This window comes from Nuphar pumila, chromosome 6 (assembly GCF_984573655.1).
Source record: "Nuphar pumila chromosome 6, dmNupPumi1.hap1.1, whole genome shotgun sequence".
In the NCBI taxonomy this organism is placed as follows: Eukaryota; Viridiplantae; Streptophyta; class Magnoliopsida; order Nymphaeales; family Nymphaeaceae; genus Nuphar; species Nuphar pumila.
In genome coordinates this window covers 20672160-20696139 of record NC_143254.1, presented here as the reverse complement: position 1 = coordinate 20696139, position 23980 = coordinate 20672160, and the positions used below count along the sequence as shown (strand labels likewise).

Below are 23980 nucleotides of genomic sequence, written 5' to 3'. Positions count from 1 at the left end.
AAATTTGATGACCTTTATAAATTTCCTTCTCTATTGTCCCAAAGGAACCATGTTTTTTAAATCAATTGATTTATCTGATACGCCCAAGACAGTAAAATATAAAAAGTTTTTTACCAGGTTGTGGAAGAAAGATTTTTTACCAGGTTGTAGAAGCTCAGCCTCAAAACATTATGCTGTTCATTATTGATAATGCAACAAAATATATGGCAACAGGTAAAGAATTGACAAGAAATGTTGGGTCATTCTTTTGGACTCCATGTGTTGCGCATTGCATAGACCTCGTGCTTGAGGACATCAGGCGGCATGGATGAGGTGCATCAAACAGTTGAATGCTTCCAAGAAATTACTAAATTTATTTATAATCATGCATGCATTTTGAGCCTAATGAGAAAGTACATTGGTGGTGTTGAGTTAATTCGTAGTGCAATTACTAGATTTGCTACGAATTTTTTGACAGTGCAAAGTCTAGTAAAAAATAGAGCTGCACTAAAAAAATTCATCAGATGAGTGAAATGCATGTCCCTATGCACAAAAAGGAAAGCCCCGAAAAATTGTAGATATTGTATTCAGAAGTGAATTATGAGATTCATGCTGAAGTTGTTGAGAATAACTATACCTTTGGTGAAAGTGCTTCGATTGATTGACAGTGAAAACAGACCAACTATGGGTTATCTCCATGAAGCCACGGATAAGGCAAAAGAGGCCATTAGAGATAATTTGAAGGGGAAGAAAAAATTGTACATACCTATATGGAACATCATTAATCATAGGTGGACTAAGAAACTTCATTAAACTTTTCATGTTGCAACATATTATTTAAATCTTACATTTAGATACTCCCCTGTGTTTAAAATGGACAGGGAAGTCAACAAGAAACTTTTGGATTGCATCGAAAGATTAAACCCTAATTATAGCATTCAAGATCAAATTCATAAGGAAATGAAAACTTATGATAATGCATTGTATGATATGGGAAGACCTACATTAGAGCAAAATCATGCCACGATACGTCCAGGTAATTTATTTTGTCTATTTGAATTTTAATTTCATATTGTTATTTAGTTATGATATTTTGTATGATTGTATATTTGTTATTGTCTTATTGATTTCTCATTTTCTTGTTTTTTTTCAAACATATGGTGAGCCAAGTTTGGAAGTAATGTTCCAAATTTAAGAGCTTTTGTCATTTTCATTCTTAGCCAAACATATAGTACAAGTGGATACGAGAGAAACTGGAGTATCTTTGAGAAAATTCATAAAAAAAAATAGATTGGAGTACAAAAGGCTCAATGAACTCGTCTACGTTCACTACAACTTACGACTAAGGTAAAAGTATATAAAATTATAAAGTTTATTTGTCATTTTCATTCAAAACTCAACTAAAAGGAAGCACAAAGAGCAATTTGATCCCATCAGTTTGGAACATTTTGATGAATTGGATGCATGGGTTGAATGACTCTTTTGAATGAAGAGGACATTCAGTGGATTAACATGGAAAGAGCATAAGAGGTAGATGATGAAGATCCCACGAATTTTGGAGACGATGTGGAAGTAGAAGAAGAAGATAATGATGATAAAGAAGATGATTATGATTATTAAGGTTTTATCATGTAACATGTTTTAAAAAAACTTGGTTATTTAACACTTAATTGTTCATAAACTTAGTTATTTTGTTTGTTTATGTAATATGAAAGTATGAGTCTTGTACCATGTTCTTAATTGCAAGATATTTAATATTTTGCATTGTTCTTGTGAGATATGCATGCAATATTGTCTATGCTTCTATATTAGTTGATGTTTGATGATGTCTAAAGCGGGCTCATAGAGACATAAATGCTTCATATGTAATTTTATGGTTGTATTTTGTGCAATTCACCATTGTTTCATGTGATATGATTTGTCTAGAGTTTTTTCTAAATTTTTCTTGATGTTTTTGGATTTTTTAGAAATTTTTATTAAAAATTTACAATACGGGTTACGGTACGATACATACAACCTTGGTTCAAACCAGTATACATATTTTACTGTTTTACATATTCTAGTTATCATATATATATATATATATATATATATATATATATATATATATATTAAGTGTAATATGTAAAAAGAAGAATGCATAAAATATATATACAAAGAGAAGGATGCATAGAAAATATACATAAGATATGAACTATTAAGTGTAATATATAAAAAATATAAATATTCCATGTATGAATAAAATGAAATGTTTTCACACGAGCCAGCTCATGTTCAGCTCGTCCAATTCAGGGACAAGCGAGCTCAAGCTTGGCTAAACACGAACACGAGCTCAATCCACTAGTAAATGAGCCGAGCCCGAAAATGCACTGTTTTGTTTATTTACCAGCCCTAGACGTCATGATATAAACCTGTGAGCCCTCAAATCTAACCATGAATGTGCAGAAAATCATGCACTCATATTATTGTCTTACAAAACTGAGATTCAGAAATTGTCTGAGCTAATTTCTAACAGCAAGTGATAGGTAACATTACCCAAACTCTATGCATAGTTCAAGAGTTCAAAGTCAATGATAGATTGAAAGCTAAAACATAGATATGAATGCTTTGATAATTACCAGTCAAGTCATTGATCGCACTTTGGGCATCCTGAAACAATGAATAGAATCAAATAATAGTTTCTTCAGATGCAGGCAGGCGGGCAGAGAGAGAGAGAGAGAGAGGTCCAACCTGCTGATTTCTGAATGCAACAAATCCAAAACCTCTTGAACGGCCAGTCATTTGATCCCACATAACTCTTGCATCTCTGTAACAACGTCCAAAATTTTGAAAGTTCGGACTTCAGTGTCTGGAACAACATAACATGGCACAAGTCTAATGCATGATAAAAATAATTTCTCCCAATGTTTTCTTAAGTGGCCTTAACTCATGATATGTAGATATAAATTAAAATCAAAACTGTCTTCCTTCCCAAACCCCAGGCTAAAAAGGAGAACGGCAAAAAATAGAGAACCAAGAACTAAGTTAAAAGAAACATGGTAAGATTTAGGCTGGTCTAATGGATCTTACGAACAGCTTGGATATACAGAAAAGCATGCAAACAAGGCAGCATCTGTAATCTCAGGGCTCAGATCACCAACAAAGATATGGTAGTGTCCTGCATGAAATAACAATGTCCACTAGGAAATCATTCATTGTACAATACTATAATCCAGGCTCCAAATAAGAAGTAATATAAAACCTGATGTGTCATCCTTCTGACTGCTGGCATATGCCCAATTAACCTTAATTGGCTGACCAAACCTGGATTAAAAGCCAACAACAGAAACAAGGTAAATAAAAGACAAGCTTAAGACTACCAAACACTAGATAACACAAAAAGGTTCTACACTTACAGATGCCTTCCATTAAGGGTTAAGATAGCAAGTGCAGCAGATCTACGGTCAAAATAATCTACAAAACCATAGGATGACTGCGCCAAAGAAAAATTCAAAATCTAAGTTGAAGAAATGTATTATGTGGACTAAAGATGAAAAGATAAAAATAAGTGAAATTGAGGGCTCATAGCACTATTATGCTTGCACTGCATCTGAAGGAACAGCTATAACCAACAAGGACATTATATGTGCCTACCAATAATTTGTTATGTGCAAAATGAAACAGAGAAGAGATACTATGTTCACATGGACTTGCAACTCAAGATCATAGTCGAGAAAATTTACAGGAGTATTTAGAATGACATCATGGAGGAAATAAAAGGACAGGACATAATTTTGTCTGTTATAAAAAAAAATGAGCTTTGTCTGCTGAAATTCTAACTGAACCGCATTATTGTTTCATAATGTACTGGACATCTCTGATGTTTTATTTGACCACCAAAAAGGCTTTTTGTCCTTTTTTTTATTTTTCATTTTGCCTAGTGCTGAAAGCATCCACACAAAATAAGCATTGATTCTGCTATTACAATTATGACCCCTATTACCATTTGTTGTCATTCTTTTTCTTTTCATGTTTATTGTCCTTTCAAGACTTTAACTTCAATTGCACACATGCTGGTGAAGGATGCGTATAAAAATAACAGCACATGCCAAAATGTTAAAGTTCAAACCGGATAGGGATTTCCAGTAAACCATTGGAAGATTTTGTCATGGTGACCAATAGATTGCGCCAGAGTCTAGTTCCAATATTTCCAAGATGGTAAAAATTTAGCTCTCTTGGATCTCTCCAATAATTATCATCCAGTTTTTATACATGTTGAATGCCTGCCACCCTTGGGTAGTCTTTAAGTAGTACATTTTCTGCAGCCACTTGAAAGTGTTAAGGAGACGTGAAGAGGACAGAGAGGGTATTCTGGTCATACCAGTCCTATTATAATTAGGACTCTAGGTGGCGTCCCAGCTGAAGGTATTTTGGTCATTGTGCTGGACCAGATTTACTTAAACACAAACTGCTGGATAACAGTCAGATTGTAACTCTGTATTGTATTCTATAAATACACACATAGGGATGACCTCTTGTTCATGGATAGAGGAACGTCCCATAGAGTTTCTCCATCCTCTCTCTTCTCTCTCTGCTTTCTTCTCTTCATATACAGGCTGAAACTCTGCCAAAATTAACATGGTATCAGAGCAGGGGCTAGAATAACTGAATAAGCACCTCATCAAATCAAAGGCTGCTGGTACGGTGATCTTCTTCCTATTTCCTTCTTTCCCAAATCCTGTCCCTTCTTTCTTCTTTCTTTCTTGTTCCCTTCAAAAATTTCTCTTATCATTTTCAAGAACTCTAAAAAGATTCAGATCTGAACCGTCACCTTCTCTCTTTTCTTTCATTGCTTCCCTGTCTCTATCTTTTCTCAAAAAAAAAAGTCTAGCTAACATTCCAAAACAAATAGAGGAACAAATCCTTAAAAAACTCAGATCTGGATCCACTTTATTCCAGATCTAAACCTGCTGGACAGTTTCCTCTCTTGAGTCCTTTCTTTCTTTCATTCTTTCTTTGTTCTTTCTTTCCTTTCTTTATACCAAAAAAAGAGGGGAAGAATATATATTTCTGTTTTAGCAGACATTACCAGCATAGAGTCAGTAAAATCTCTTTAGTCTACAGCTACTGTTTTCGACCAGCAAAAAAAAAAAACAGGCGCTGGTTTATTATTTCCTCTTTCTTCTTTTTTCTCGAAATCCTAATAACCCTCTTGCATGGCTACTCTAAGTTCCCGCTCTCCCATCAACTCTTCTTTTCTTAGTCAGCTTGTCTCCGACAAGTTAGACTATTCTAATTTTGTCACTTGGAAGAAAGAGATCATCCCCTTTATCAGCAGCCATGGTTTGATTGGGCATCTTGACCAGATTCTACCTATGCCTGCAGAGTTCTTATTACAGTCTGAATCAAAGGATGGCAAGCTCACAGATAAACTTGTACCAAATCCATATTTTTCCATATGGTCTAAAAATGACCAAGCTGTCGTAGTATATATTACGGCCACTCTCTCTTGGAAAGTTTTACTTCATATCCCCACAGGCATCAATGCTCGAGATCTCTGGCAAATTCTGCATCATTGGTTTGAGTAAATCTCCACACAAAAAATCTATCATCTAAAAGGAGAATTTGGGAGGATTGCCATAGGAGATCCTTGTGATAGATTATTTGAGCAAAGTAAAATCTATCATTGACCAGCTTGCAACGATGGGTGCCCCTGTTGCGGACGAGGGTATATATGCATGCAAACTCATCGAGGTTTGGGGTCAGAATTTAATATGTTTGTTACCATGTACTCAGGACAGAGACCACGACCTCCTTTTGATCAGTTGTGTACTTTGTGTTCCATGCTATTAGAACACGAGGTTATGTTTGATCTTGGCAACTCCTTTGGAAAGAAGAATGTGAATCAGGCATCTAATGAGGTTTTTTTTACTAGTTCATATTTTGGATCTGGTCGTAGTGGAAGAGGCAGAGGACGTGGTAGATCCAACTCTTTTGGTAGAGGTGCAGGACTTCTACCGACCCCCGGTGGTGGACCACGTCCAAACAACATCATGTATCAGATGTCCGGCAAACGTGGGCACACTAGTTCAGATTGTTACTGGAGGTATGTCCTCATGTATCACCCACCAACGGTTACTATTCCAGCACATTTTCACACACTATCCAGTGTTCCTTTTATTAGAATACGGAATGGATATGAATCCAGTAAAGGATCCATATCCGATACAGCACCCACATGTTTATATTTTAATGTAATATGTATTACTAATACAGGGCAATTTCGTCCATGTAAAAATATTGTAACCCTATTAAGCTTAATGATGTATTAGTGCAGTCAAGAAGAATTAGAGTGACTATTGATTCTCCAGAAAAGTTTGTTCTCTCTCCTCACTCCTTTATCGTTTTCTTCACAAAATATACCAGTTCATTGGCAGTTTTCACATGGTATCAGAGCAGCAACATCTCTAGGCGTAAACAGGTCACTTTCATTAACTCTCTTTTCTTTTTTCTCCATCTTAAAAAAAAAAAAAAAACAGAAACAGATCTCTTCTCGAGTTCTTCCCATGTGCAGTTCTGCATCTCTCATCCTTTTTTTTCTCTTCTCGTTTCACGCAAAAGCCGAAGCCGAGTTCTAACTTTTCACGTGATCTACCCTAGTCACGTGAATGACCATTATAATGAGTATGATGCATGGTTGTAACTTGTCTATTAGTCTTTGGACAGAAGCTTTTCAAACTGCCACTCATGTGATAAATCGTCTCCCTATGCATATTCTTGAAAATTAGTCTCCCTATTATGTTCTTTTCGGTCATCTCGATTATGATGAGTTACGAGTTTTTGGATGTACATGTTATGTACATATCGATAAATCCATGAGAACTAAATTTCAGGACAAAGCCTCTATATGCCAATTTGTAGGTTATGCACATGAACACAAGGGTTACAGGTGCTATGATCCTGCCAGTAAGAAGATCAGAATCTCCAGAAATGTTGTTTTTGATGAAAATAGTTTTATGGGAAATAAAGCAAACAATCGTGAACATGTTGACACAGCTGCTAATTGGTATGATCCATGGCTCAGTGCTGGACTTATTTCACACGCTGCAGAACATACTACTTTGGCTCCTGAAGGCATACATGATGAGACGGCATCAGATAAGGCATCGAAAACAGAATGTCTGAGATATGTATTACTAATACAGGGCAATTTCATCCATGTAAAAAATATTGTAACCCTATTAAGCTTAATGATGTATTAGTGCAGTCAAGAAGAATTAGAGTGGTTGCCGATTCTCCAGAAAAGTTTGTTCTCTCTCCTCACTCCTTTATTGTTTTCTTCACAAAATATACCAGTTCATTGGCAGTTTTCACATGGTATCAGAGCAGCAACATCTCTGGGCGCAAACAGGTCACTTTCATTAACTCTGTCTTTTGGTTTTTCTCCATCTTTAAAAAAAGAAACACAGAAATCGAGCTCTTCCCATGTGCAGTTCTGCATGTCTCATCCTTTTTTTTCTCTTCTCGTTTCACGCAAAAGCCGAAGCCGAGTTCTAACTTTTCACATGATCTGCCCTAGTCACGTGAATGGCCATTATAATGAGTATGATGCATGGTTGTAACTTGTCTATTAGTCTTTGGACATAAGCTTTTCATACTGCATGATAAATCGTCTCCCTATGCATATTCTTGAAAATCAGTCTCCCTATTATGTTCTCTTTGGTGTATATCCCGATTATGATGAGTTACGAGTTTTTGGATGCATATGTTATGTACATATCGATAAATCCATGAGAACTAAATTTCAGGACAAAGCCTCTATATGCCAATTTGCAGGTTATGCAGATGAACACAAGGGTTACAGGTGCTATGATCTTGCCAGTAAGAAGATCAGAATCTCCAGAAATATTGTTTTTAATGAAAATAGTTTTCTGGGGAATAAAGCAAACAATCGTGAACATATATTGACACAGCTGCTAATCCAAAATAAGGAATAGGATTAGAAATTTTACCTGCATCGCCTGTCACATGAGTCGCTGCCCCGGAATCGACAAACCAAGTGCCTTCATCACTCTGCTTCAATTTTAACTCTGACAAGGCAGATATCAACAAATCTTTAATCTCTCCACTGTCTCTGGTATTTGTGAACTTTCTCTTGATTTCTACCTGTGGACTCTTTCATTTATTCTCTGGATTATGCCAACAATTCGCCTTTATATGTCCCTTTTTGTTAAAAAGGAAGCAAGTAGGAATGGATCTTGTTCCCTGCGCATGAGTAAACATGTTTGGAGTGGGAAGTAAACCCCGCCCTCCGTGTCCACTTCGCCCTTGTCCTCCTCGTCTTCTATCATAAGTCACTCCTGTAGCAAAAACTTCTTGAGAATTTGAATGATTATAGTTTCTTCAGATAATCCCTTCAGAGTCATTTCATACTGGATCAATTTTGCTTGTAGCTCATCAAAGGTAGGAAGAACAGGGAGACACAATAGTGAAGTGACTATCATATTGTAGTCAGATCCCAATCCACTCAGGGTTTGTTGCACCATGTCATTGTCACTAACGTCACACCCTATAACTGCAAGTTGATCTGTGATGGTCTTCATCTTGTTCAAATATTCCATGATGGTCATGGAATCTTTCCTTAACAACTGAAATTCCCTTTTTAGAAAAACTACTCTTGCTTGAGAATTCTGCGAATACGTTTGAACCAGTCGTTCCCAGAGTTGTAGAGTTGTACAATTGTCAGGAATGGCAAGAAGGATCTCTTGAGACAGGGTGGATGTGATGTATGCAACAACTGATTGGTCCTTTCTTTCCCAATTGAGAAATTCAGCATTTTTGACATACACGATTGAACTCGCCCCTTTATCATCTTTTTCTTCTCTCAGGCTAAATTCTGGTGGAACTGGAGTGGTTCCATCCAGGTGACCTAAGAGACCTTGGCTCCTTATGAAAGGAATAATTTGCCTCTTCCAGATCAAGAAATTTGAGGTATTCAACTTCTCAGAAACAAGCTGGTTGAGAAAACTTGAATAAAGATTTGATTGAGGGTGATAGGGGTCCATAGAAAATAAGAATCAATAGACAAAAATGTTTAACCTTCGCCCAACACCTTTTTTTTCGGTTGTCAGAGAATAACAGACTGTTAAATTCAGAAAATGGAGAAACTTGGGCTTTTCTGTGCACCAAAAGGGGCTTGCGTGAAAAGGTAATCACACGTTAAGTATCCCCTTTTTGTTTTTTGTTTTTCTTTTTTTGACAGCAAAGGATAATCACAGCAAAGGATAATCAAGAATAATAATGCACAGCAGAACACAAGGAATCAAAGGATAATCAAGAATAATAATGCGCAGCAGAACACAAGGAATCAAAGGGAAGTACTATAGCATCTGAATATGCAGAGAGACTTTGGAAAAGATGGAGTAAAAGAGGATCAAATGATTAACAGAAATAAATTTAATGTTTCACGTGAATCAATTCACGAGTTCACGTGAAAAGTTGTTAACCCACGATCTGGGAGAAAACTGATGCTTCACGTGAACCAGTTCACGTGAAATGCAGTCAATCCACGATCTGGATTCACGTGAATAGAGTTCTCGTGAATCACAGATTCACAAAGATGAACCTCACGTGAGATGTGAGTACACGGGAAGATTCAGAAAGAGGGACAGAAAAGAGACGAAAGAGAAAGAAGAACAGAAAGAAAGAGAGAAGCGAAAACCTCAAATACTTGATCGTTGTCACGAGCCAGAGTTTTTTTTGTTGCCTCTAGATGGATCTATGCTCTGATACCATGATAGAATTTCATCTGTACCTGCATTAAGAGAGAAAACAAAGAGAGAGAGGGAGAGAAAGAGAGAGAGACGAGAAGAGAAATCCAAAGGGGGCAACTGCGGCTGTCACGATTTCTGTATATCAGAAATCGTGACCTAATGCTTTGTATAAATACACTTAAGTGTACACAGTGGGTCGGGTCTAGTGAAATATCCGAACCCAAATAAAAAAACACACTTAAAATTATACACTTATACATAAAGGAAATGGATTCGGGTCTGGTATAGGATCCAGACCCGAAACACTATACACCTTTTTCAGATCCATGGCTCAGTGCTAGACTTATTTCACACGCTGCAGAACATACTACTTTGGCTCTTGAAGGCATACATGATGAGACAACATCAGATAAGGTATTGAAAACAGAATGTCTGAGATACAAAAGAAATGTCTATACCAGGAGATCCAGAGAGCAAACAGATGTACCTGCTGGAGAACAAGTGGCATTGCCCAACAACAGAGAAGCACCAAGAAGATCAAGCAGGATAAGGCATCCTATTGAAAAATGGGTGAGTTATGATAACTTTTCTATGAATTTTCAGCTATTTCTATCCAAGATGGAAAAACACGAGGAACCACTTGGGTTTTGTCAAGCTATTCAATCTAACAAATTGATTAAAGCGATGAATGAGGAGATCGAAGCACTTCATGAGTGTCAAACATGGGAGATAGTTGGTCGCCCCCCAAGATAAAAATGTTGTTGGCTCAAAATGGATATATAAAATTAAATATAAACCGGATGGTAGCATCGAACGATACAAGGCACGTCTTGTTGCCAAAGGTTTTACTCAAGAATATGGTCAAGATTATGATGAGACATTCAGCCCAGTGGTGAAAATGAAAACTATTTGTATTATTCTTGGCCTCGCTATTGAACATGGGTGGACCCTTAACCAGCTTGATGTTAAAAATGCATTCCTTCATGGGGATCTAAAAGAAGAGGTCTACATGGAGCAACCTCAAGGTTATGAAGAGGGAGACCCAAAAGAATATGTATGCAAATTAATCAGAGCATTGTATGGTTTAAAACAAGCCTCCAGGTCATGGTTTGAAAGCTTCTCCTTAGAGATTCAGAACCACGGTTTCTTTCGATCCCAGCTGGATCATTCTCTATTCATATACAGGGATGGAACCACTATGGTTTTCTTACTTATATATGTTGATATATCGTGATCACTGGTAATGCGCCAGACCATATTCAACGAAGTAAAGCTTTACTTAACTCCGCCTGTGTATAATTGTTTAGTTATACACTGCCGGTCCCAAGCCCGGATAAAGGAGGAGGGTTGCGGTAGGCCTGTGACAGCCAACATAAAAACTTAGTCATACCCTATGAATATGAACCAATATGAGAATTTCGTTGGGGCGTTCCCTACTGAGCGACGTGTTGTACTCTATAGGCCCGGAGGCAGTGATAAATTGGCAAGGGTTGCTAGGTCGTCGCCCGGAAGCGACGCGTCACACCGGCGCCCGGGTGTGGTGTCAAATAGGCAAGGGTTCCCTCACTTTGTTGGACGGGTGGGGGTAAAGAAGTTAGTCCAAGACCATAAAATTAGGTTAACCACTTGGAACATAGGGTCTTTAACTGGTAAGTTAGTAGAGTTAGTAGATGTTATGTGTAGGAGAAAGATTGATATTTTATGTCTACAAGAGACCAAATGGGTAGGTGAGAAAGCAAAAGTGATAGAACCTTGGGGATATAAGATTTGGTATACAGGAATAAATAGGAATAGGAATAGGAATGGAGTAGGGATTGTTATGAGTCGTGAGTTTATAGATAATGTAGTTGAGGTCCGTAGGAAGGGTGATAGGATTTTACTTATTAAATTAGTATTAGGTACGGATATTATTAATATTATTAGTGTTTATGCACCTCAAGTAGGTTTAGATGATTCCATCTAAGCGTCAATTTTGGGAAGATTTAGATGGAGTAGTACAAGGGATATCTTATGGAGAAAGGCTTTTCATCGGCGGTGACCTTAATGGGCATGTAGGCATTAGTAGGGATGGATTTGAGAGTATCCATGGAGGCTATGGTATAGGAGAAAGAAACGATAGTGGAGAAAGGATTTTAGAGTTTGGTTTGTCCTATGATATGATCTTAGCAAACACTTGGTTTAGGAAGAGGGAGTCTCACCTAGTAACATTTAAAAGTGGGGTTAATACGAGTCAGATAGATTTTTTCCTACTTAGAAAGAGAGATAGGGGTTGTTGCATCGATTGTAAGGTTATACCGGGAGAAAGTGTAGCTACACAACATAGAGTCTTAATTTTAGATCTTAGAATTAGACAATGCCGCAAAAGGGATAGACATAGGATAGATCCTAGAATTAAGTGGTGGGCACTGAAAGAAGCTAAACAAGGAATGTTTGTAGAGTGGGTAGTTAAGGAAGTTGATTGGTGTCTCGAAGATGATTCATAATCTATGTGGAATAAGATAGTGGGTGGCATGAGAAAGGTGGCTAAGGAGGTATTGGGTGAGTCTAAAGGCGGTGCACCGCTAGGTAAGGATACATCGTGGTGGAACGAGGATGTCAAATTAGCTATTAAGGTTAAAAGAGAGTGTTATAGAAATCTAAGTAAAAGTCGTGATAATGAGAATTTGGAGAAGTATATGGTAGCAAAGAAGGAAGCTAAAAAAGTAGTTCGGAACGCGAGGGATAAGGTATATAAGGAGGTTTATGACAAGTTGGATACCAAAGAGGGTGAGAAGGATATTTATAGGATTGCAAAAATGAGAGATAGGAAATCGAGGGATCTTGGGATGGTTAGATGTATCAAAGATGAAACGCAAAGGGTTTTAGTCAAAGATGAGGAGATTAAGGAGAGATGGAAAGATTATTTTGATAAGCTATTTAATGAAAGTCATGCTCAGGATCTTGGAGACTTTTCCATTCCTTTTCATGAGATGAATCGTGACTTCATGCGCAAGATTCAAAAGAAAGAATATGCAGAGGCCTTGAAGAAAATGAAATCAAGAAGGGCAGTTGGCCCAGATGGTATACCTATCGAGGCTTGGAAATGCTTGGGAGAGAAAGGTCTAGAATGGTTGACAAATCTTTTTAACAAGATTTGGCGAACAAATAAGATGCCTAATAAGTGGAGGAAGAGTACTTTGGTGCCTCTATATAAGAATAAGGGTGATATACAAGATTGCACAAACTATCGTGGTATAAAACTCATGAGTCATACTATGAAACTTTGGGAGAGGGTGATTGAGTCTAGGTTGAGGAAAGTTGTCATGATATCGGAGAATCAATTTGGTTTTATGCCTGGAAGATCTACTATGGAAGCTATACATCTTCTTAGACAACTTATTGAGAGAAATAGAGAGAGGAACAAAGATTTGCATATGGTTTTTATTGATTTGGAGAAGGCTTACGATAGAGTACCTAGGGACGTTCTCTGGTAGACAATGATGAAGAAAGGTGTTTCTCTCAAGTACATTAGTATAATTAAAGATATGTACGAAGGAGTAGTAACCAATGTCCGCACTTGTGGAGGGGTGACAACCAATTTTCCTATAACGGTTGGGTTACATCAAGGATCTGCTTTAAGCCCTTTCCTATTTGCTATAGTGATGGATGAGCTTACGAGATCAATTCAAGAAAATGTGTCGTGGTGTATGTTGTTTGCTGATGATATTGTTTTGATTGATGAGTCTAGAGCTGGGGTTAATGCTAAGTTAGAATTATGGAGACAGACATTGGAAGCAAGAGGTTTTAAGTTGAGTAAGAGTAAGACAGAATACATGGAATGTCGATTTAGTAAGCAACGAAATAGAGATGGGAGTGTAGTGAAGCTTGGTGAGCAAGAAATATCGGTGGATGATTCTTTCAAATATTTGGGATCTATCATTCAAAAGTATGGAGAAATTGATGGAGATGTAAATCATAGGATAAAGGTTGGGTGGATGAAATGGAAGAGTGCAACTGGAGTGTTGTGCGATCGTAGAATGCCATTGCGGTTGAAGGGAAAGTTTTATAGGACGACTATTAGGCCCGCTTTACTATATGGTACGGAATGTTGGGCTGCCAAGAGACATCATATTCAAAAAATGAGTGTAGCTGAGATGCGTATGCTGAGATGGATGTGTGGAAATACAATAAAAGATAAGATTCGGAACGAGGAGATACGTAAGAAGGTAGGCGTTGCACCCATTGAAAATAAGATGAGAGAGAATCGTTTACGGTGGTTTGGACATATTCGACGAAGGCCTAATGATGCTCCAGTTAGAAGGATGGAGAAATGGGAAAATATATTAGTTAAAAGAGGTCGGGTAGGCCTAGGAAGACATGGATGAAGGTGATAGGAAAGGATATGAATGCTTTGAACCTCACCGAGGACATGGCATTGGATAGAAATGAATGGAGGAGAAGGATTCATGTGGAAGACCCAGAATGATTTTCTTTGTTGGTTCATATCGCCGACCCCAACTGTTTTGGGATGAAGGCGTAGTTGTTGTTGTTGTTTGTTGTTGTTTAAGTATGCGGTTCAAGATGAAAGATCTTGGGGAACTGAGATATTTTCTTGGTGTAGAGGGGGACAAACAGGATGGAAAAATGTTATTAATTCAACACAAATACACTCTTGACCTTCTGGCCAAACAGGAATAACAGATTGCAAACCTCTGCCAACATCCAGTGTTGTCAATCAAAAACTCAGTCTTTATGATGGTGAATTAAATCCTGATGCAGGCAAGTATCGCAGTTTAGTGGGCATGTTACAATACCTCACTTTTACTAGACCAGACATTGTATATTCTATAAATCAAGTATCTCAGTTCATGCATGAACCGAAAACTAATCATATGGATGTCGTCAAACGCATTCTTCGTTACTTAAAAGGCACGGTGGGTGATGGACTCACATATGTACAATCTTCATGGGAAACACCAAAACATGACATATTGGCCTATACAGATGCAGACTGGGCAGGGGACCCAGATGAGAGGAGGCATGTTTCAGGATACTGTGTTTTTATTAGTGGAAACCTTGTTTCATGAAGTAACAAAAAACAAAAGGCCATGGCGAGATCTAGCACAGAGGCAGAGTATAGATCTATGGCAGCTACCACAACAGAAGTGACCTGGATTAGGCATTTACTTATAGAGATGGGAGAGAATATCTCAAGTTCGACTCTTATGTGTGATAATAGAAGCGTTATACAAATTGCGTTCAATCTTGTTCATCACAGTCGGACTAAGCATATTGAGATTAACCAGCATTTCATCAGACAAAAGATAGCGGACAAAGAGATTGAACCAGTTTATATGTATTTAGAAGACCAAGTCGCTGACATGTTCACAAAAGGTCTCACAAGTAACCGTTTTTGGTATCTGAAGAACAAGTTACACATAGTTCAACCCCATGCGCAACTTGAGGGAGGGTATTAGAATACAGAATGGATATGGATCCAGTAAAGGATCCATATCCGATACAACACCCACATGTTTATATTTTAATGTAATATGTATTACTAATACAAGGCAATTTCGTCCATGTAAAAAATATTGTAACCCTATTAAGCTTAATGATGGATTAGTGTATTTAAGAAGAATTAGAGTGGTTGCCGATTCTCCAGAAAAGTATGTTCTCTCTCCTCACTCATTTATCGTTTTCTTCACAAAATATACCAGTTCATTGGCAGTTTTCATACCTTTTGGGAGTCCAAGGCTCCCATCACCTTCTCTAGCATCGTCTTTGTATCCTGCGTCAGTGGTGTCATACCAGGATCATGATACTCTTAACACCGCATTCAACAAGTTGAACTTGAAACAATCCCAGTTGGTGAATCTGTGATCTACAAGTATGCAAACGCAACACAGTGTTAAAGAGCAATTTGTCTTTTCCTCCTCTCAGGCCTCTTCTTCCCCTGAAAATACTTGGTATCTTGATTCCGGGGCAGCACACCATATAACAAGAGATTCAGGTAAATTCATACATGACATGCCTTATCGTGGATTGGGTCATATTATTACAGAAGATGGTAAACATTACCTTATCACTCATATAGGCATTGTCTTGGCACCTGATTTGTCCAACACTCTTCTTCCTCTTAGTATTAAACGTAATCTTATTTATGTCTCTCAATTATTTGATCAAATGAATTCTCATGTTTCTTCTCTTTGTCTTCTGTTTTTGTGAAGGATATTCACACGAAGCAGATGCTCGTTGGAGGGAAGAGATGTGGTGGTCTTTATGTAGTGAATTAAGTTCCTACATCATCGTCGGATTCTCTTGTGTTACCTCTGCCTAGTTGTTTGTTGCTTTTGTCTCGAGTATCTTGTTATATCAATGATGTTGAGTTATGGCATCGTAGGTTAGGTCATTGTTATGCTGGTTTCTTGAGTCTTTTGTGTAATAAGAATCTCACTCTATTGAGAGACAAAGTCAAAGGGTCTTTTATTTCTTGTGATAGTTGTTGCGTTTGTAGGAGTCATAAATTACCGTTTGGTCATTCTAATAAAATGACTTCATCCTCATTTGAGCTTATCCATTCTGATGTTTGAGGACCAGCTCCCATTATGTCTTGTTCTAAATCCAAATACTATGTTATCTTTGTCAACGATTTCAGTAGGTACACTTGGATATTCTTTTTGAAGTCCAAGGATCAAGTTTTCCTTACTTTTAAGTAGTTGCAAAGCCTACGTTGAAACTCAATTTTCTAAAAAGATTTCTGGAATTTTTGTAGCGATGGAGGAGGTGAATTCACCTCAAATTATTTCCTTAAATATCTTCGCAATAATGGCATTGAGCATGAAATGTCCTACCCAAGAATTGCAACTCAAAAAGAAAACATCGTCATGTGACAAAAAACGACTCTCACCATGATGAATGATTCCAAATCGAGAGCAGACTTGTGGACAAAAGCTTTCCATACTGCTGTGTTTCTTATTAATCGAATGCCTTTGGGTGGATTAAATGGTGACACGCCTTTCTTCATATTGTTTGGAAAACACCCTAATTACTATAGACTTCGTGCCTTTGGTTGCAAGTGTTATGTTCATGTTGATGACTCCCTTAGGAACAAGTTTGCCCTGAAAGCTCTAATTTGTCATTTTTTTGGATATAACGATGAGGTTAAAGGTTATAAGTGTTATAATTTAGAAACTAATCATCTTGTTATTTCCAAACATGTTATATTCAACGAAAATGAGTGTGTGGTTTTTGCTAAGCTATGCTACAGTGACTCGGCACAGAGGTCGTCGCACCTGTGTCGACATGAAGTGACGCGGGTGTAGGTGCGGGTGCGGCACCCGGTGCAGTCAATCTGCACCTAGGATTATTTAAAAATATTTAAAATTTTGTCCCAGCGTCAGCCACGTATTTTACAAAGTTTTTTAAACATGTGCATTAAATGCTTTGAGCCACACGTATTGTTTTTACTTTTTACAAAGTTTTGTCATAAAAAGTTGAGTCATGTACATTCTTTTATACTTTTTACAAAGAGTCATAAAAGATGATCCACTTTAAAAATATTTAAAGTTTTGATCCAGCCTAAGCCGAAAATGTGTATTAAATGCTCTGAGTTGTACATACATTCCTTTATTGTTTTTACACAGCTTTGTCATAAAAAGTTGAGCCATCTACATTCTTTTATACTTTTTATAAAGCTTTGTCATAAATGCATTAATAAAAAAAGTGAAAATTGCATCGAAATGGATTTCTGCATTAAATGGGGAGAGGTTTGCTCTAATTTCAAGCAATTATTTTATTGTTGAATCCACTAGTAACCCGATTAGGCTACATACCCGATTAACTAATCAGATCCTGATTCAGTATGAATTTTCTGCTTCTGAATTTGGATCCTAATTTTTATTATTTACGGTGAAAACAGATTTTTTCATTGGGAGCTTGCTTTATGGATATATATATATATACATATACCCTCCCGCACCCCCGCACCCAAGTTTTTTTAAAGTGCCGCACCCGCACCTATGTGACATAGCTGCTAAGGAACATAATTCAGATCGATTTAAATCCTTGATAAAATTTTAGCATGTGGCACCCAACAGCATCCAGCCTATCTCAACCATATGTGGGCCCACCTTCAAATCAGGTGTCGTCAGTCGGCAGCCAGTTGGAGACTCAACCAGCAACTAATGACGTGCAGTTTAGTTTAGTCGAAATGATGATCATGATCATGAGTTCAGCATGCAGCAAAACTTGGATGTTGGTCAGGGTGAAGGAACCAAGTTGCTTAAGATTCTTGTTTAGTTCAGTTTCAGCAGTTTCCCCTGGTATATAAAGGTGTTCTAAGATGCAGCTGGAATCATAGTATAATCATAGGGCTAATAAGGATGATAGAATCTCAAAAGATACTGCAGACAATCTTCAAGACACAACAGAAATGATGTGTAATGTTGTTGGACAACATATTCAATTGAGGAGATCCACTAGACCACATCGTCCACCAGACAAGTGGGTGAGTTATGATACTTTTTATGCTGTCACATAGATGCAGGTGCGGCTGCAGCGATGCGGCACTTTAAAAAAACTTGGGTGCTTGCGGGAGGGGATATATATATATATATATATATATATATATATATATATATATATAAAACAAGCTCCCAATGAAAAAATCTGTTTTTCACCATAAATAATAAAAATTAGGATCCAAATTCAAAAGCAGAAAATTCATACCGAATCAGGATCCGATTAGTTACTCGAGTATGTAACCTAATCGGGTTAGCAGTGGATTCAGTCATTCAACAATAAAATAATTGCTTGAAATTAGAGCAAATCTCTCCTCATTTAATGCAGAAATTCATTACAATGCAGTTTTCACTTTTTTTATTAATGCATGTAAAAAGTATAAAACAATGTACATGGCTCAGCTTTTTATAACAAAGTTGTGTAAAAACAGTAAAAAAATGTATGTACAGCTCAGAGCGTTTAATGCACAACATTTTCGGCTGACGTTGGGACAAAACTTTAAATATTTTTAAAGTGAAGCATCTTTTATGACAAAGCTTTGTAAAAAGTAAAAACAGTACGCGGCTCAAAGCATTTAATACACAGGTTTCAAAAACTTTGTAAAATACGCGGCTGACGCTGGGACAAAATTTTAAATATTTTTAAATAATCCTGGGTACGGGTTGACTGCACCGGGTGTTGCACCCACACCCGCATTGCATCGCGTCGATGCGGGTGCGGCGGCCTCTATGTTGAGTTCATGTGACATAGCTTTTATGTTGATTTTAAATTGTTTATAATCGTTGTCCATCAAGAAAAGTAACCATGCAGTTTTACTCGGGCGTGTAAAAATAATCGATGGGTTGAAGCTATGAATGAAAAAATCAATGCCATGCATGAGTTTGGTACTTGGAAGGTTGTGCAGAAACCCATGGATAAAAATATTGTTGGATGTTCTATAAGATTAAGTATAAGGTTGATGGTAATATTGAGAGATATAAGGCAAGATTAGTTTCATACCCAGGAACATGGTATTGACTTTGATGAAACTTCCAGCCCTATTGCTAGAACGGGGACAATTCGTGTTATCCTTTCCCTTGCCGTCACTTTTGGTTGGCAGTTCTATCAACTTGATGTGAAGAATGTGCTTCTTCACGGAGAATTATATGAAGTATATATGGAGCATCCTCTCAGTTATCCCGAAGGTGACATTGCAAAGGCGACCTTGAGATTAAGAAGGGCTATATGTTGGCTCAAGCAAGCTTTCAGGGCATGGTTTGAGACATTCAGTACAACAGTTCGGTCTATTGGCTTCACACGTAGTCAATGTGAATACTCTTTATTCACCCACATTAATAATCATGATATGACATTGATTATTGTCTATGTTGACGACATAATCATAACAGGGAGTTGTCAATCACGCATCCATGACCTGTAGAACTTTTTACATCATAAGTTTCATGTGAAGGATCTTGGTGTTCTCAGGTATTTTCTTGGTGTACAAGGTGATAGAACACCCAATTCTTTGGCTCTTTCCCAGAGCAAATATGCCCAAGATCTGTTACAATGCAGTGGTATGGCAGCATGTAAGCATGCTAAAACACTAATATAAATACAAAACTGCATGGAAATAGTGAGAATGATACTTTGTTGGACTCCCCAAAAAGATTCAGAAGTACAATAGGGGCACTTCAATACCTCGTCTTTACAAGACCAGATTTGGCCTATGTTGTTAACCAGGTATCACATTTCATGCATGCTCCTAGGCAAAGTCATATGGATGTTGTGAAAAGAATTCTTAGATACATCAAAGGCTCGATTACTGATGGTCTTGTATATTCCAAACTGACAAATCATTCATATTCGATGAACCTTGTGGTGATTGCATATTTAGACGAAGATTGGACAGGTGATCCCTCCACGAGAAGGTCAGTTACAGGTTATGGGGTATTTTTTGGAAGGCATTTAGTCACATGGTCTACCAAGAGACAGTAGTCAGATCAATCATGGAAGCTGAATATAGAGCAATAGATGTCACGGCTGAAATTTTATGGATTAATCACCTACTCTCAGCCTTGAGGCAGTGGATAGATAAATCTCTCATATATTGTGATAATCTAAGTGCAGTGGCGGTTGCAACTAATCTTGTTCAATATGGGAAGATGAAGCATGTTGAATTTGATCAATATTTTGTTCGTGAACAAGTGGAGGACAAGGAAGTACAACGACATTTTATTTTTGGAGAACATCAAGTGGCTGATCTCTTCACAAAAACATTACCCTTTCTTCGTCATTGGATACTTAAAAACAAGCTGTCCATGGTCTTGACCCTTGCACAGTTTGAGGGGGATTGTTAAAGAGACGTGAAGAGGATAGACAGGGTATTCTGGTCATACCATTCCTATTATAATTAGGACTTTGGTATTTTGGTCATATTAGTCCTATTATAATTAGGACTCTAGGTGGCGTCCCAGCTGAAGGTTTTTTGGTCATTGTGCTGGACCAGTTTTACTTAAACACAAACTGCTGTATAACAGTCTTATTGTAACTCTGTATTTTATTCTATAAATACACACATAGGGATGGCCTCTTGTTCATGAATAGAGGAACGTCCCATAGAGTTTCTCCATCCTCTCTTCTCTCTTCTTTCTTCTCTTCATCATATACAAGCTGAAACTCTGCCAAAATTAACAGAGGGGTGCTTGAACTTCAACAATTGTATCTTATTGTCTTATTTATCTAAAACAGAAAGAACAAAAAGATCTGGTATAAAGCTCGATTCAGCAGCAAAAATCAACGGATGCACTTTGCGGGTTGCAAATGTACGCATCAATAAGAACACAAAACTGGCAAATTTAATATATATATATATATATATAATTCTGTCAGCAAGGTGGAAATATCGCAATATGCTCATTTTAAATGTTAATTTATCAGCAAAAAATCTTACGGCTTTACCGTCTTTGACTTAAGCTCCCATAAGTGACCGATCATGAAACCAAGTGCAAACTGCTTAAAGTTCCATCATTACATTTGCTTATTTTTCTCAACTTTTCCGCTTTCAACTATTGTTATTTTCTGCAGTTTTCCTTGATAAACGACAAAGAACAAAAGGTTGGCATATTAGATTGACATATTTTTTATTATTACAATGTGACCCATTAAGACACGATGCCCATATAAATTTGTTATGATAATAATCAGTGAATCACACACCCATACCTATGCATAAATGCCTGAAATATTTGATTTCATCGCACGGTTTCATCAAAATATTCCCAAATGAAGTTTAAGTACATAAAAGTACACAATATCCTCAATTTATCAATGTTTCTGATTTCTTGTATTTCATCTTCCAAAACTTTCATTTTCATATTTATGTTTGCTATTATGTATCTTTATGGTTTCTTGATTTTTTTATCCATCGAGGTTTTCACAAAATTTTCCCAGCCAAATCAAATTCCTTCAAAAGTATCCTGACAGAATATTCGCCTGTGGAGATATCCCAGCAATGATTCTGTGATACTGAAATAGACCAATAGAGTTCTCTTCACTGTCAAAGAATGAAAAAAAAAGGTAAGCATAAAGCAGCAAGCAAGCCATAAAGAACCAAACTACCATGAGTGAATGTGTTATTGATGCAGGGCAGGATTCGATTGGGCCCATCGTGCCACCCGATCCGCCACAAAGGGCAGATGAGCGACCTCGCGTGTATGACTCACTTGCAGGGACGGAGCCACGACGCAGGGAGGTACCCCTGCGCACCTACTCCAGGCGTGGTGGAGTTCGCACGCCCCAGAACCAGCTGCAGATAGAAGTTGACCCGGATCGCGGGTCGGATCCAAGTCTGGACCCGCGACCCGGGTCCAGTAAATAGCCTTTAAAAGGCCCACTCCTAGGGTTGCGTGGAGAACAGTTTCTGAAAGCTTCAACCGTCATTCCCTTTCTGCATTTTGCTTATTCCTCATTACTTGCATCCTTGTTTTCCCTTAATTTCTTTATTGTTAGTTGTTTCCCATTGTTTATTGAAATTTATTGAGATTAATAAAGAAGTTCAGCCACACTGATTCACGGTGGGCCTTTGTTTTCACTCCTCCTCCGACGTGGGCTGCATCAAAGTGGTATCAGAGCCTGCGCCCATCTTCATCAGCGAGATGGCTCTTGAAGCAGGGACCGATCCGGTGCGAGGCGAGGACCGTGAGGAGGCTGGCAGCGAAGACCCCTTACTGCGCGTAATGGACGTGTTGACGAAAATCCAAGGAACATGTTGCGAATGAGCAGGGATCTCTCCGGCCTGTCAAAGAGGATGGATGGGTTTGAAGAGCGCATAACAACACTCGAATCACCCAAAGAGCCGTGCGCAATACCGGGAGCAGACCTCGTCGAGGGCGCAGCCGCAGGTTTGATTCCCAGCGCTACCGCACCCCTGCAGCCGACGCAACTCCAGCAGGGTCGCGTCACTCCGTCCCTGTCGGCGATAGCCATCGCCCCTGATCTGGGCAATATGCAGCAACACCAGGGAGCCCCGATGAGCAGCAACTCCCTGGTAACGGCTCCTCAACCCAAACAACATCCTCCTGTGTTGGGCTCGCAGGTGGAACCGAGCCTGCAGGACCCCAGCAGTGCGTTGGGGCCACCTGCAGGTCCAGGCTCGTGGTCACGTGTACCTGTGGCCACGCCGCAGGTCGACCCGAGCCTGCAGGGCCCCAGCCTTGCGCTGGGCCCACCTGCAGGCCCTGGCTCATGGCAGGGCACCATGCAAGGGGCGCTGCAGATGGAGCTGGGTCAGCAGGGCCCCAGCGTCACGCTAGGCCCTGTTGTAGACCCGGGTTCGTCTGCCCGAACCAGGAAAGATCCCTCTCTCCCTCCCGATCCCGCGCGGGGAGGCTCCGAGATTGCACCTCTACGAGCAGGAGCAGGCCAAACCCATTGGGGTGGACCTGACCCAAGAGGGTCCAGCCCAGTGTTCGTTACAGCAGGGCACAGGCCCGTTTCGTTGGGTCTCAGGGAGCGGGTTTGGGTCTAGACAACCCTTACCCAACCTACCTAGTTGGTTCAGGTTCGCGGGCAGCCCCGAACCAGAACCAACCCAATAATTTTGACCCTCAAATTAGACCACATGTCGACCCTAACCCATATCGGACCAGAACGGAGCTCCAGTTTGGATTTGAGCCGGGTCAAAACCAGACCCATAATCTTATGGATCGGGGATCGAGTTCAAACCAAGCCTATTATCCCCACAACTCGAACCTCGATCCAGCCCATCCATATCTGAGTCCGACGAGTAGTGTAAGAATGGGCCCGATCCATATCCCATCGGGCGAGTCAACCCATCAATATACCCACCAGGCCCCATACCCAAACCCACCTGTCTACCCAACCCTGGCCCAGAACCCAATACAACATCCGACCCAACACCATACTCCTAACCCACAACCATATTATACCAACTCTACCCACCAGGAACCCGAACCCCACTTGCACCCTCCACCCTACCTTGGACTTCCCGTCATACCAGTACCACAATACCGGCCGCAGATGGTGCCCGCCCACGGGCAAATCAGACTGAGGCAATGTCAGCAGGAACCGGCGCGCCCTGACTGCCGACCCCCCATTGGGAGAGTTCGACAGCACCAGCATCCCGAACAGCAATACCGCACTACGGACAATGAAGCAGTATGGGACGATGATATTTTCTGGAACGAGCATCCTGCAAGAATGGTGGAGCCGCGACAACAGAGAGCATCAGACCACTCCTCCACTTA

The 23980-nt window shown here is 39.0% G+C and overlaps 1 protein-coding gene across 2 annotated transcripts in view; it reads right to left on the bottom strand.

Moving 5' to 3' along the window:
- The window catches only part of LOC149834253 (oligouridylate-binding protein 1B-like), a 40310-nt gene that overhangs the window by 4732 nt on the left and 11598 nt on the right, over positions 1-23980 (bottom strand). For both annotated transcript variants that reach the window (XM_090011295.1, XM_090011297.1), the window contains exons 4-8: positions 3375-3451; positions 3221-3282; positions 3049-3136; positions 2710-2785; positions 2598-2628 (exon numbers count right to left, since the gene is read on the bottom strand). In XM_090011295.1, coding sequence (XP_089867421.1) covers positions 2598-2628; positions 2710-2785; positions 3049-3136; positions 3221-3282; positions 3375-3451 — 334 coding nt within the window. The remainder of the gene's footprint in view (positions 1-2597; positions 2629-2709; positions 2786-3048; positions 3137-3220; positions 3283-3374; positions 3452-23980) is intronic.